Source organism: Thunnus albacares, chromosome 9, assembly GCF_914725855.1.
Source record: "Thunnus albacares chromosome 9, fThuAlb1.1, whole genome shotgun sequence".
NCBI lineage: Eukaryota > Metazoa > Chordata > Actinopteri > Scombriformes > Scombridae > Thunnus > Thunnus albacares.
The window spans coordinates 28091317-28105535 of NC_058114.1; the positions used below are offsets into that span (position 1 = coordinate 28091317).

The 14219-nt window shown below is 40.3% G+C and overlaps 1 protein-coding gene across 2 annotated transcripts in view; it reads left to right on the forward strand.

The window, feature by feature from the left end:
- atp10a (ATPase phospholipid transporting 10A) overlaps positions 1-13965 on the forward strand; it is a 32458-nt gene extending 18493 nt beyond the window's left edge. For both annotated transcript variants that reach the window (XM_044361624.1, XM_044361625.1), the window contains 11 exons: positions 590-693; positions 1142-1268; positions 1446-1630; positions 2790-3144; positions 6465-6541; positions 7716-7841; positions 8011-8211; positions 9960-10040; positions 10166-10270; positions 11732-11919; positions 12105-13965. In XM_044361624.1, coding sequence (XP_044217559.1) covers positions 590-693; positions 1142-1268; positions 1446-1630; positions 2790-3144; positions 6465-6541; positions 7716-7841; positions 8011-8211; positions 9960-10040; positions 10166-10270; positions 11732-11919; positions 12105-12747 — 2192 coding nt within the window. In that variant the 3' untranslated portion in view covers positions 12748-13965. The remainder of the gene's footprint in view (positions 1-589; positions 694-1141; positions 1269-1445; positions 1631-2789; positions 3145-6464; positions 6542-7715; positions 7842-8010; positions 8212-9959; positions 10041-10165; positions 10271-11731; positions 11920-12104) is intronic.
- The last annotated feature ends 254 nt before the right edge of the window (positions 13966-14219 follow it).

The following is a 14219-nucleotide window of genomic DNA, read 5'->3' on the forward strand; positions in this document are numbered from 1 at the left end:
TTTGAATTCCTTAGATTACTGACAGTTTTTTGTTAATTTGCTCCCTTCAGTGAAAATGATTTTGCGTGGCGGTGCATGTGTAGCGGTGCCTGCCAAGCTGGTGTGTTATTAGTGAGATTACAAGGCTGGCAATCCGAGTGTTGGCTGGTGCATCTGTGTCAGGAGACTGATAAGGCCAATCTGTTTATGTACTGTCCCCCTGCCAGAAAGATGCCAAAGATGCTACACCAGAGACACACTTAAGCAAGACTAACAAAACATGATACTTCAAAACATGTATATGTCATATGTAATCATATGAAAGTAGAATAGATCAGTTATGTTTGTAAAAATCTTTCTTCAATGAGCTTTAAAGTCTTATTTTGCTCAGTATTGTCCAGTCTCAGCTCGATGAGTAATATGAAGACTTGGTGAAATATACTGAGGCGCAGCATACATGGTTAATTTAGGCGTGAAGACAGATGGCTTTCATGTGCCTCTTGGAAGAAGCCCTTGGCAATCTGGAACCAAAATGCTAAACTACTTATGCCAGTTCCCTGAAAACAAGGATATTTAATCTTTCTCTTCTGTCCTTTTCTATTTTTTCCAGGTAACTCCAAAGGGAAACGCCAGAAAAAGATTGTCTACAGGACCCAGAACTACCTAAACCTGTACGCTGCAGATGGCCTCCGCACACTGTGCATTGCAAAAAAGGTAACAGGGATCCATAAACCTTTTAAGAAGTGCTGAACAAATGCCCTCTCTCATTAAAGTGCTTTAGAAGAGAGGAGCTGATGCATCTCAGTGGCTATTTGGCAGCTTGTGTTTGTAGTCCAGCGCAGATGATCACATGGGCCGGCCTTTCCAAAGTGACATTCTTCGTGACTCAGCTGCAATCTGTGCCACTTTCCCAGGCTGTTAATTTATGCTCTCACAAGTCAGGCTCATTATATCCCTGCTTGTGCAAAGCCCGTCACCAAAGCAATGTGATAAAACACCTTCTCAAGGTCTCACATTCTCCCATGGATCCTCTGCCATGTAGGCAGAGAATGAGAAGCTGCTCCACTGTGAAATTTCCCCTTAATGTTTTAACAAACGATGGTGCGTATGGATGTGTGTGTGTGTGTCTGTGTTTGTATAAACTTTTATGTGTTTGTCTCAGATTCTGAGCAAGGAGGAATATGCCTGCTGGCTGCAGCGTCACCTGGAGGCTGAGACGGCCATCCAGGGGAGAGAGGAGCTGCTTTTTGAGTCAGCCCTGCGTCTGGAGACAAACCTCCAGCTTTTAGGTAATAGTTATATTTGTTTATTCATTTTTAGGCCTCCCAAGAAGATGCCATGTCAATGCTACATTTGACGCTGGGATTAAACCCTAATATCCATGGTAATTTGTGTAGTATATTAATGTTGACTCATCTTGCAGATGTTTTGGGGGGTTTGTCACAGTCGTGTATCTTCACCCACAGGAGCAACAGGCATTGAGGACCGGCTGCAGGACGGCGTTCCTGAAACTATAGCCTCCCTGCGGAAGGCCGGCCTGCAGATATGGGTGCTTACTGGCGACAAACAGGAAACTGCTGTCAATATCGCGTATGCCTGCAAACTGCTGGATCCCGAGGAGGAAATCCTGACACTGAATGCTGACTCTCAGGTGAATGGCGGCTTCTAGGATTTTATTAAGCCAGACTTGCTTCACTGAGGAGACAGAACAATAGCTTCACAAAAGAAATATAACACAAAAAATTCTTTTAATGTTTTTATCCTTAAAGGAATAGTTTGACATTCCGGGAAATATGTGTACTCCCTTTCTTGCTGAGAGTTAAAGGAGAAGATTAAATACCACTCGCATGAGTGTGTCTGTTGACCAAGAAGCTACAACCAGCAGCCAGTTAGCTAAGCTTAGCAGAGACTGTAAAAGGAGGGAATCAACTAGCCTGGTTCCACCTCTAAAGCTCAAGTGACAGTAAGACTCCAGGAAGGTTTTGTGCCAATTAAACAAAATAAATATAACATGTTAATTGGTGAGCTTTAGAGGTAGCATGTAGAGTTGGTTGGCTATAGCAGCTGTTTCAGTCATAATGCTACGCTAAGCTCAGCAGCTGCTAGCGGTAGCTTCATACTGGTATAAATCTTCTGGTACTGTACAACTCTCAGCAAGAAGGCAAGAAAGCAAAAAAAATATTTCTCCAAACTATTCCTTTAACATAATGTATTGTATGTGCTCATTGATAACCACCTTTATTAAAAAATGAGGTTATTTAGTCTATTTTTATTTCAAACATGTAAAAATTAAAAAACAGATAAAAACAAAACAAGAATAACAATAAAGTGAAATAAACCTATACAACAAACTCAATTAACAAATTCTCATTAACAACACAAATTAAATATTACATGTTCAAAAAGGAGTAGGAAGAAGTTTACACTTATTTCTTCTACCCCTGTCCAAACTCCTCATCCATAAACTCATATATACAATTTATAAACAACTATCCCAATTCTATGTACAAATTAAACATCCATCCGGTGTCAATAAAATGAAACTTATACAGTTAACACAACCCTTCCTCATCCTCATATCTCTGAAAAATATTTGTTTTGTATATCTTCTTGAACTGATTTATGTTTGTACTTTATTTTAGCTCCACATCCAGACCATTCCACAAATTCAGGTCATTTTAGGACCGGCAATGTTTAATTCTGTGCTGTTGACACATCTGGTTGCCAGATGTGAACCAGGTCAGGCAGTTTGATATTAAACAATTTACTGTCCTGAACTCCAACGCATTCTGTGTCTGTCTCTGAACCAGGAGGCGTGCGCATTGTTGCTGGAGGAGAGTTTACACTACATCCAGGCCAAATTCCTCTGCAGCTCTGCAGACCAGGCTGCCAAGACCTTCCACACTAACTTTGCGCCCTTCGAGATCTATCCCTCTTCATCTCCGTCCTCATCCTCCCACACTGCGCCCTTCATGGTGCACCGGTTGGGTCTGGTAATTGATGGGCGGACCTTGGCCTATGCCCTGGACAAGAGCTTGGAGGATAAGTTTCTGGCTGTTGCCAGAAGCTGCCGCTCGGTGCTCTGCTGCCGCTCCACACCGCTGCAGAAGAGCATGGTGGTCAAACTGGTGCGGAACAAGTTGAAGGTCATGACGCTGGCAATAGGTAAGTCACAGGTCAACAAGATCCACTTTGACACACATTCATATGGGTAATGTCCCTTTTTCTTTGAGCTCTACATGAGATCACAATAAGACTTTTGCAATTAATACACATATTTTGATATATCTGTTAAAAAAAAAGGAAATCATAATGTTCCATCAGTGAACAAATAATTGGCCCTAGAAGTGAAATACATTCCAGTCTTGTTCTTCGCGGCTTCAGAGCTGAATTTGGGATGAAGCATTCCTTATTACCTTATTGATTTTAAACTAAAAGCTGTACTCTTGCACCTTTAGGCTATCACCAGGTGGTTACATCCAATAGCATCCAGACAGATCAAAACACGCCTGAGCAAACAGCTGCTGACAGGTGAAAAGATCAGTGTGAAGAAAAGCTCAAAACTCTTATTAATTCAAACAAAGAGATTATTACTTAAGTAGACTCATTTAATTCTTAAAATAGTTTATCATAAAATTTCAATTATTTTCCTTTTATATAAGAAACAGGTTTGGTATGGATTTGTACACTGGTGTTCAAATGTGAAAAGTTAACATGGTTCTATACATCCTTAATGTGTTAGAAATCAGTCTACAGATTGTTTGGTTTGTTTGGTCAAAACTCAGGTTTAGTAACTGATGATTCTGGGAACACTGAGTAACGACCAGGTGTCGAGCCTCAAGTCTGAAACTTTCACCTCAGCAGTGACTTCTTTAGACAGTTTATTGCCTTTTTTTAAGTGTTAACTAGTTTGCTTTTCACACCCTAACGTGAACTAATGCCAAGCCTCATTTACACTGCACAAGTATTAAACATCCTGCATTTGGGCTCCTGCAGATTGGACTTGAGACTTTGAACGCTGGAGTACCCCTTTAAAGCAAACTCTATATTGAGACTGGACTCACAAATTTCAGGTTTTGGTAAGTGACTGTAGAGATACTGTAAGATCTAAGGCTACATGTCATCTACCAAACTTTACTAAAGCCTGCACTGGAACTTATCATCCCTGTGTGAACAACCTGAAGGTGTTTCACACAGTCTGATATTTTTGCTCAAACACATTTATATCTCGCCCACAGAATCTGAAACTAAGTGACGAATAAATAAAAGAAAAAGTGAGTGCTCCAGTGTGTTCTTCCTTCTATGGGGTCAATATGAGTTTGCTTTGAAATTTAGGTTAGAGAGGAGTGCACTCTCATACTTACTGCATCCTTGCTGTGACCACTGAGTCAAAACAATGTTATTTTAAGGCACCTTAGTAATTACGCATTTTGGCTTAACGAAGCAGCAGCATAATGGAGGTGACAAGTGAATGTGACTTATGACTCTTTTCACTGTTTGCCATTTATTTGTTCCTGCTGTACTCAGGAGGATCCGGTTTTTTGCCAGGCAAGCATTTTTCTGTCATTGCTATGTTAGCAGTAATGTGGAGGAAACACTGTAGCTCCTCACACTCTTTGATTTTACATCTCTGTGAGGACCGCAGGCGATGGTGAAGCTCTATCAACCATCAGAACAGCTTTACAACAGCAGGTTATCAGACCTCATCCGCCTTATGTATATATGTATATATATATATATATATATATATATATATATATATATATATATATATATATATATATATATATATATATATATATATATATATATATATATATATATATATAGACTCCTGTAGTCTATATGTTGATTGTATTTTACCTCATGTAGAACATTTTAATGTGTAATTGCATATCTTTCTATTACAGCAATTGAAAAAGTTTACAATAAGCAAGATGTTAATCAGTAATGATGTTAATGCACGTCAGAAGTGCTGAGATAATTAAATTGATTTGTCAATGTGCAGAAAATGAATTATATATAACAATTTCATGTAATGCCATTTATCAAGGAAAATACTGACATCTGCTGACTCCAGCTCCTCAAATGTGAGGATTTTCAGATTATTAAATTGAATATTTCTATGTAAAGTTGAACAATTGGCCGATTAATCCAATAGTCAATCAACCGAAAAATTTTCAGCAACTGTTTTGATTATGGATCAATCATTGAAGTAATTTTTTCAAGCAGAACTGCAAAATATTACCGTGTTCCAGCTTCTTAATTGCAAAGATTTGCTGTTATTCTTTGTCTTATGTGAAACAGTAGTAAACAGTTCACCTCTGGAAATTAGGATGGGTGTTTTTCACAGTTTGTGACATTTTATAAACCAAGCAATTGATTAATTGAGAAAATAATTGTCAGATTAATTGATAGTGAAAAGAATTGTTGCAGCCTTATTGGTCAGACAAAGCAAGCAATGACGATGTTACCTGGGGCTCTGGGAAATTGTGATAGACATTTTCAATATTTTATGCTATTTTATATACTAAACAATTAAAACTTATCAACAGATTGGCAGCGTCTTTTAGTTTTGACAGTTCAGAAAAGCAGCAACTTTGTTAGATTTGCTCCTTGCTTCAGCACCACGACGTTACTCCACCCTGCTTAGGAACTGTTAATCACTTAACCCCACATAAAACAACAACATGACATTTTTACACTTCAGTTTCTGTATGGGTTGATTTTCACAGTCATCATGCTAAGCTAAACTAACTGGCTAGCTAGTTTTACATTAATCACATAAATATGAATTTGGTATAGTTCTTCTCGGCTCATTCTCAGCAAAATGTATCATCAAAAATATCAAACTATTCTTTTAATTAATTTATTACCAATACCCAATTACTTACATTTTTTGATATTTTGTAATAGAAGACATTATACTGTTAGACATCTGAGTCCTCATTTGAAATCTATTGTGAAGCTGTTTACATTAGTAAAACACTGCCAGTAAAACACTGCTGCAGTAACAATATTTGGATAGATTTTGGTGCATTGCAACAATATAACACCCACCTCACATATTCAACCTGTGCTGCCACTCCAGCGCTGTTTACTATCGCAACAACAAAACCCTCTCTGCCCACCAGCACTTCACCTCCCACTCTACCACCTGTGGTGACAAAAAAACTATCCGCAGCCCACAAAGTGTAGCAGAAACAAATAAAAAATAAAAATGCAGCAGGTCTGGCAGCTTTCACAGTGCTGCCTCAACCAGAGGAGCTGGTGAGGGGCACCTGGTGAACAGCGGAGGATAATAAACTCACACAGCCAATATACAGTAACAGCTGATGGACCCGACAGTTATATGAATTCTTGATGTCCCTCCCACATATAAAGCAATATAGCACATGAAGGCATGTCTTGCCATCACCACGCTCAATAAAGTTCCCTCCTTTTGTCACTTCTATTCTCTTTCTCTCTTACTACATTAATCTCAGGTGATGGAGCGAATGATGTCAGTATGATCCAGGTCGCTGATGTGGGCGTGGGGATCTCTGGACAGGAGGGCATGCAGGTAAGGAGAAATCTAGGCGGGACTGTCCAGGAATGTGAGTGACAGATGAAGAGAGTGACACGGAGAAGGGGGAGTGGATGAGTCTTAAAAAAAAGAAAAAAGACGAATGAAAGGAGCTAAGGGAGAGAAGATAAGGGAAGACACTGGCATTCTTTTGCATGGTTAATGGGTTTTAATTACTTTTAAGTGTGTGTTTTAGTCATCCGTACACATCCTCTAAATAGGATTGCCTGTGTGTTGCTGACTCAGGCAGCTTGCTCTGTGTCCTGCAGAGAAGCAGTACACTTTATGGCTGCTTCAGAGTCGAATCCATCCACACCAGCGTCTCTCCCTGCTCTGAGGTCACGGCCAATGCAACAGCCAAGGTAGCATCTTTGGAAATGGCAGCAGAAAAAAAAAAAAAAAAAAAAACCTCCCCCCCCGGCTCATTTCATTCGAGCACCCTGTTCCGGGAAGGTGATCTTGCATAGCGATGATGGAGATTCCCAATTAACTTCCAGGGGAGGCTTTGCAGGAGCGCTGCTGTGTAGCACATCTGTTAAAGTCTCAGTATCCTGTCCTTAACTGAGCCGCCAGATTAATCATTGTTAATCAAACGTGGTCTTAATGAGACAGCGGTCACTCCTCGGGGTTCCTTGGTGTGCTGAGATGCACATTTCCGTGCTCAGGCCAGCACACTCTGCATTATGATTAACAGACCTTTCTGCCGTTAGGACCGCACTCCCCATGTAGTCGTTTAGAACTCGTTATTAGAGCGCAGCAGAAATCAAGGAGCTGCACAACGAGGTATCTGCTGTTATTTTTCTTGTTGACGGATAATGTTGACTTTTGAGATGTGTTATAAAAGGTTAGCATGCCGTTTAAAAAGGAAGTTATAAACCTGACTTCACCCCAGGGAGGGTTTTGTTTTAGATGTTGATGGATGAGACTGACAGACTCTCACTGCTTGTAACGATGAATCCCAAAAGCCGGACAAACCAATTAAGGGTTATTGCTTTGGAAAGATTATTTTATTATTTCCCACTGAAGATTCATCAAAAAGAAAGTGCAGCGGTGTGGGCCATTCGCAACAGTTGTTTTCCTAATAACTGCCTGTGTCAGGCGTGTTGATGATGTGAGAGAGGAGGTGGAGGATGGAGGAGATTGAATGTTGGATCCCTCTGGTGTTTCGCAGGCGGTGATGGCGAGCGACTTTGCTCTCCCACGTTTCCGGTATCTCCAGAAGCTCCTGCTGGTCCACGGACACTGGTGCTACTCCCGCCTGGCTAACATGATTCTGTATTTCTTCTACAAAAATGCTGTAAGCTCTTTTTTAAATATTGTAATCCAAATGTGAAAGTGAACATAGCTAATATCATGACACAAATATGCGGTTTGGGTGAGAATTGACCAGTTGGGAAACAGTTTCGCTGAAATGATGCGTCATGCCTCTTCATGTGAATCCATCCTGTTATCTTTTGTTCCCACAGATGTTTGTAGCGCTCATCTTCTGGTATCAGTTCTACTGTGGATTCTCAGGTTCAGCCATGATTGACCAGTGGTATCTTATCTTCTTCAACCTGATGTTCTCCGCTTTCCCACAACTCATCACTGGCACGCTGGACAAAGACGTGTCAGCAGAGACTCTCCAACAACTACCTCAGCTCTATGCAAACGGCCAGAACTCTGAGGTCTGGTTCACATGTCGTATTTGTCCCTTTTTCTTTGTCCCTCTGCTTTTATATATGTTAAAATATGTGTTTAATGAAGCTAGTAGTGTAAAGGAAGATGTGTTTTTACTCAACTGATGCAGCTTGTCCAATATCTTTGCTTTATGGAAACTAAATGACAAATTCTATACCTATTGACTTGACATTTACATTCATCTCATTACAGGAAATCTAATGTGTGTTTTTAAATGGTACACAAGTTTGAAACTATAAAGACTAAACTATATACTGTATACAAATCAAAAAAATGCAAAAGTATTACTCACAAGATTTTGAGAAGGTGTTGTTGAAGTTTTTGGGTTTTTTTGTTGTTCATTTATCAAAAAATTCTGAATTCAAGGTCCTCTTAATAGATTTCTTCTGGACCTTTCAGCCAAAACATGTGAATTTCATCAGGAGTTGGATTTTGCTCAGTTGTTATAAAGATGGTTCGACCGTCATCATGACGCAACACATCTCTCTGCAGATGAAGGCCATGAGATTTGGCTGAAAACTCCAGAGAAAATCTAGTGTACGGATGTTATGTTAAGAATTTGTTATGTCAAACTATTTTTTCCAACCCTCAAGCTCAACCTTTCTTTTTTTACATTTTATAAGATTTATGGACCTTGTGTAGGGTTTTGAGCAAATGAGGTTTGCTTGGAGAAAAAGTGTCTAAAATTAGACATAAAATTACCACTTTGGTTCAGACTGAAATATGTCCTCAATAACTATTGGATAGATTGCCATGAAATTTTCTACAGACATTCACGATTCCCAGAGGATGTTTTCTAATGACTTTGGTGACCCTGACTTTTCTAGCGCTAGCATGAAGTTCACATTTGTGGTTTGAAGTGAAATACATCACCAGTCAAAAGTCTGGACACACTTTCTCATTCAAGTGAATGGGAAAGTGTTGCCAAACTTTTGACTGCTACTGTATCTAAACAACTATTGAATGGATTGTCATTAACTTTAATACAGATATTCATGTCCCCTCAGGATCAATTGAAATAATATTAACTTTTCCTCTAGTGCTATCATCAGGTCAAAATTTAATGTGTCAAATTAAGTGCCAGCAAAATTAATTACATTTCTATCACCCTTACCTCTACTTTGTGCTTAGTGCTAATTAGCAAATGTTAACATGCTAACATGCTTAACACTGATGGGAACACAGTGAACATTATACCTGCTGAACATCAGCATGTCAGCATTGTCTTTGTGAGCATGTTAGCATTTAGCTTAAAGCACCACATTGCCAAGTACAGCCTCAGAGAGCTGGCTGTAAGCATGAATGTAGACTCTTAGTCTTCTTATCATTATTACTTACTACAAACACCTTTCTTGTATTAATATAAATTTTGCAAAATGACAAGTCAGCTTTTTTGTGAGTTCATGAATTTTGCACGTGTAGATTGGATTTTTTTGTGCGTGTCTAAAAAGCACCATAAATGTACACTTATCAAGGATTTTGAGGTTTTCAATGGCCGTGTTGAACTGAATTGGGAAAACCTTTAACATTGCAGAATTACTCTCCTTCAAATATGTTACTAATCATTAGTGTTTACTACACAGAGCTCCAAAAGCTCAGCTCTCAGCTTAGCTTTTTTTAGTTTTACGACATGTTTTATATCATGTTGTCCAGCTGCTGTGATGTGGACCTCTGCTCTGTTGCTCTGTCACATTGATGAAGCATGTGACTGTGAATCTCTGGTTTTATCTTACAGGAATATAAGCCATATATGTTTTGGATGAACATGATTGATGCCTTCTACCAAAGTCTGATCTGCTTCTTCATTCCTTATTTTGTGAGTCTGGCTTTAATTTCCATCAGCTCATCTTTACTCAGTAATTCCATGTTGATCTCAGTTACTCATCATTTCCCGTCTTTCCATGCTGTCTCCTCCCGTTCTTCTTCTTCTTCATCCTCCAGGCCTATGCTGACTCTGACGTGGATCTGTTTACATGGGGAACTCCCATCACCACACTCGCCTTATTCACCATTCTGCTGCACTTGGGCATTGAGACCAAAACCTGGGTGAGAAGCCTAATTGTAGACTTGTTGATGACAATACATAAGATTTTTTTTACTTCAGCCCAGTACAAAGAAATGCCTCATCTCTCTCAGTGCTGCTTTTGTCTCAGCATCTTGGCTTTGCGAGGGCACTGGTGTGAAGGCTGACAGGCACATGGATGTTTAACTCTGGCTGATTAGATTGAACTAGAAAGCACTGCAGCATCAGGGCCTATATATCAGCTTGACAGTGTGTCTGCCTCCGTCCAGGCCCTCTGCAAACAGTCTATACTACATTACAACACACCAGTACTTCACACTGCCACACAGGTACCCCCCCCACCTCCCCCTGCGCCCGCACACACACCCCCATCTTCACACACACACACACACACACACACACACATCTCACTACCTTGGTTTTATTCTCGGGTAATATACGTATGGTTCTCGTAAACGGCAGTCTTGGTCATGAGTCATTTTAAATTTATGACCCTGCATTGAATCAGTCTTTTCCATTATGCCGAGGCTGTAAATTTAGCCTGACAAGTTTTGTACATGAAAAATGTCCTTTTCACTAACTACCTTCCTGGACATGATGGGCCCTCGTGCAGAGAAGTATTCACACTGAACAGCACCGACTGAAGGTAAACATTTCCAAACGCTCATCTGGCAGGTGCTTCATTCTCTAGCTGCTCCAGAACATAATGCATGCAGGATTGGTAAACGGCTGTGAAAGTCAGTTAAAGGTATTTGAGGTGACAGCAGGCAGCGCTCTTTCTCCTCCCGCATACAGTAGCTGTGAGGCCGTTAATTATCTGCTTCTGTGTGTGTGTCAGGAGGGGATAAATTAAAGCTGCACTTAAAATATTTCATATTAATGATCTATTAAATGACTGCAAGTAATGGGAAAGATGTCACTCACAGAGGCAAATACACAGAGAAATATCACCCGACTCAGCAGTTTCTCTCAGCTTCATGTAGTCTTTTAGCGTCTTTCAGCTCATTGTTTTGGTTTTACAACTGTAACTTCATTTTTGGGTTTCTAGCTGCAACAGGCAGCTTTTTTGTTTGTTTGTTTTTACAAAATGACAGACAGACAACATTAGCAACTAGTTGGTGAACATAGTGGAGCATTTAACAGCAAGAAGCCTGGAAGATAATCTGTGCATTGCACTATAAACACTTGCTGTGAAGCAACTTTGCTAACCACTGCACCACCGTGCCGCCAATACACATGTTGTACATAATGTAGTATGTGTACAACAGTATGTGTCTATTGTAGATAAATCATGTCCACCTTCACTTAATAGGAATCTTAAATATGAAAACTGTTTTCTTCCTTGGGAATCTTATTTTCTTCTTTGTTATGATTTAGACCTTTACAAAGTTATTTGTATGTTCACTCTGTTCTGTCGTAGTTATTTTAGAAAACTGAACAAAGTAAATAATCCTAACACTTCTCATTGTCTTCTTTCACTGTAGACCTGGATGAACTGGCTGTCTATCGGCTTCAGTACAGCTTTATTCTTCACTGTGGCTCTGTGCTACAACGCCTCATGCCCCACCTGCTACTCCCCATCTAACCCCTACTGGACCATGCAGCGGCTGCTCCAGGACCCCCTCTTCTACCTGCTCTGTGTCATCACACCTGTAGCAGCGCTGCTGCCCAGGTACACTGCTTGATTTGTGGTTGACTGAATATACAAGCTCCTTTCACAAATATTTATGATCCGTGTCATGAATTATACGTGTTATTAACACCAGATGCCTTTCATGTTTATCCCATGAGCCTGGCATTCATTTCTGGAATAGTGCTGAAGTGTGTCCTGATGTCTGGCTCTGCTTTCCTTTCCAGATATTTCTACAGGGCGTGTCAAGGCACGCTGTTTCCCAGCCCAGTCCAAGTTGGAAGGCAGTTGGATAAACTCCCCTCTGAAACCCGCAAGAACATCCTCAGTCTGAGCAGGGTCAAGGTGGGGTCACCGCTCAGCCCCAAACCTCCCTTCCTGTCCCTCACAAAGCCCACCCCCAAAAGCTGCAATAAAAAAGACCAGAGGAGCTTCCCCAGCTCCAAGACATCACAGGGGTCTGCCTTACAAACAGATGAAAAGAGGGGCCAGAGAAGCCCCCTGGGGCCAACAGACAGTGAGAAGGGCCTCTCAGATCTCTGCACATTAGTTCCTACAGAAATAGACACTCTCCCTTACACCAAAGACGCTCCTCCGCTTTCAGGGGAGCAACAGCCTCCTCCCACCAAAGACTCCGGGAGTCTCGATAAGACTTTAGAGCCGTCAGATCTGAGTCTGTCCAGCTGGATCACCTCCACGCCTCTGCTCACACAGACAGACAGCATCGAGCTGAACCTGCCCCCTGACGGCGGCTCGCAGTGTGTCAAATACACAAGAAACTCAGAGGAAATACTCAAGTCTGACCACACCGCTCATCCGGCACACAGGACGGAGCAGGTGGCAGAACAGTTGCTGCACACCACCCTGTGATGTGTTCCAGTCTTAAAGTATGTTATACTACAATTTGCACGATAGTTTTTTAAAATCTAATTTTATTGTATTTTTCAAGGAGATTCTTTTATAAAAGATACAAATAGGTACTTTATATTATGGATGTATAAAGCTAAAGTTATTTTTGAGGTTTTGGAGATGGAAGAACTGGAAAGTCTCCTGTCTGTTTGTTTTTTATAATCCTGGGAAACTTTTATTTTCACAAAGATGCATCTCAGTACTTGATCAGGTTTTTAATGTAAGGAAGAGCAGAGTAGAGACATTCCACTGCTGGGTTACATGGGAGTATGTTTTCTCTCTGATATGGTACCCTGCTCATTCTTTCAGCTTTGCCTGTAAGTGACTTGTATCAGATGCCGCTGTGGCCTTAAATCAGTGTTGGTTATTCCTAAGAAGAGATGTTTTATATATGTTTTAAGTCCCCACGGAAACATGTTTGATTTTGTGTGTGAGGATTTCCCAGTGGCATTGGTTTAGTGCATATTTCAGTCTCTTTGCTGGATTTGCAGGCATTTCTTTCTTTCTTGAGGCTGTTTATAGCTGTTCTGTAGTACAGTACATTCCACTGAGTAATTATGAGAGCTGTTGACTTATATATGATGATATAATCACGTGTTAGGAGCATATACCAAGAAATTTCAATTTTATAGTCTTTATACAGCAAGAATCTACCAGAAATTATGCTCTTTTCAAGTGTGTGTGTATGTGTATGTATGTGTGTGTGTGTGTGTGTGTGTATGTGTGTATGTGTATGTGTGTGTGTGTGTGTGTGTGTGTGTGTGTGAATTGACTCATTGGATCAGTTTTAACAGTGCTAGCCATTTTCATATTAAAGAACAGTCAGAAATTTTGGGAAATACGCTTATTTGTTGTCTTGGTGAGAGTTAGATAAGAAGATTGATACCATTTTCATGTTTTTCCATTCAGTATTAAGCTAGAGCCAACAGACAGTTAGCTTAGCGTAATGACTAGAAACATGAGGAAACAGCTGCTTGGCTCAGTCCAAAAATAAGAAATCTGCCTGCCAGCACCTCTAAAGCTCACTAACAAAAATGTTATATCTTGATTTTTCATACTAAGTCTAAGTGTGAAAAGGCGATGTTGTAGTTTTATGGGGAGTTACGCTGTTTCTTGGCCAGGTGCAGTGACTTCCTGGAGACTCCACTGGTTGCAACCTCACAGTATTGACAAGACTCCAGGAAGTCAGTGCACCCGGCCAAGAAATAGTTCAACACATACAACATGTAATTTTTGTTACTTTTGGACAGAGCCAAGCTAACAGTTTCCCTGTTTCCTGTCTTTATGCTAAGCTAAGCTAACTCCTGGCTGTAGCTTCTTATTTAAGGGACATACATTGGAAAGGTATCAATCTAATCCGTTTAAGTCTCTGTAAGAAAGCAAATAATTTCCCAAAATTTCAAACCATTCCTTTAAGCACTGTACAGTAGGTT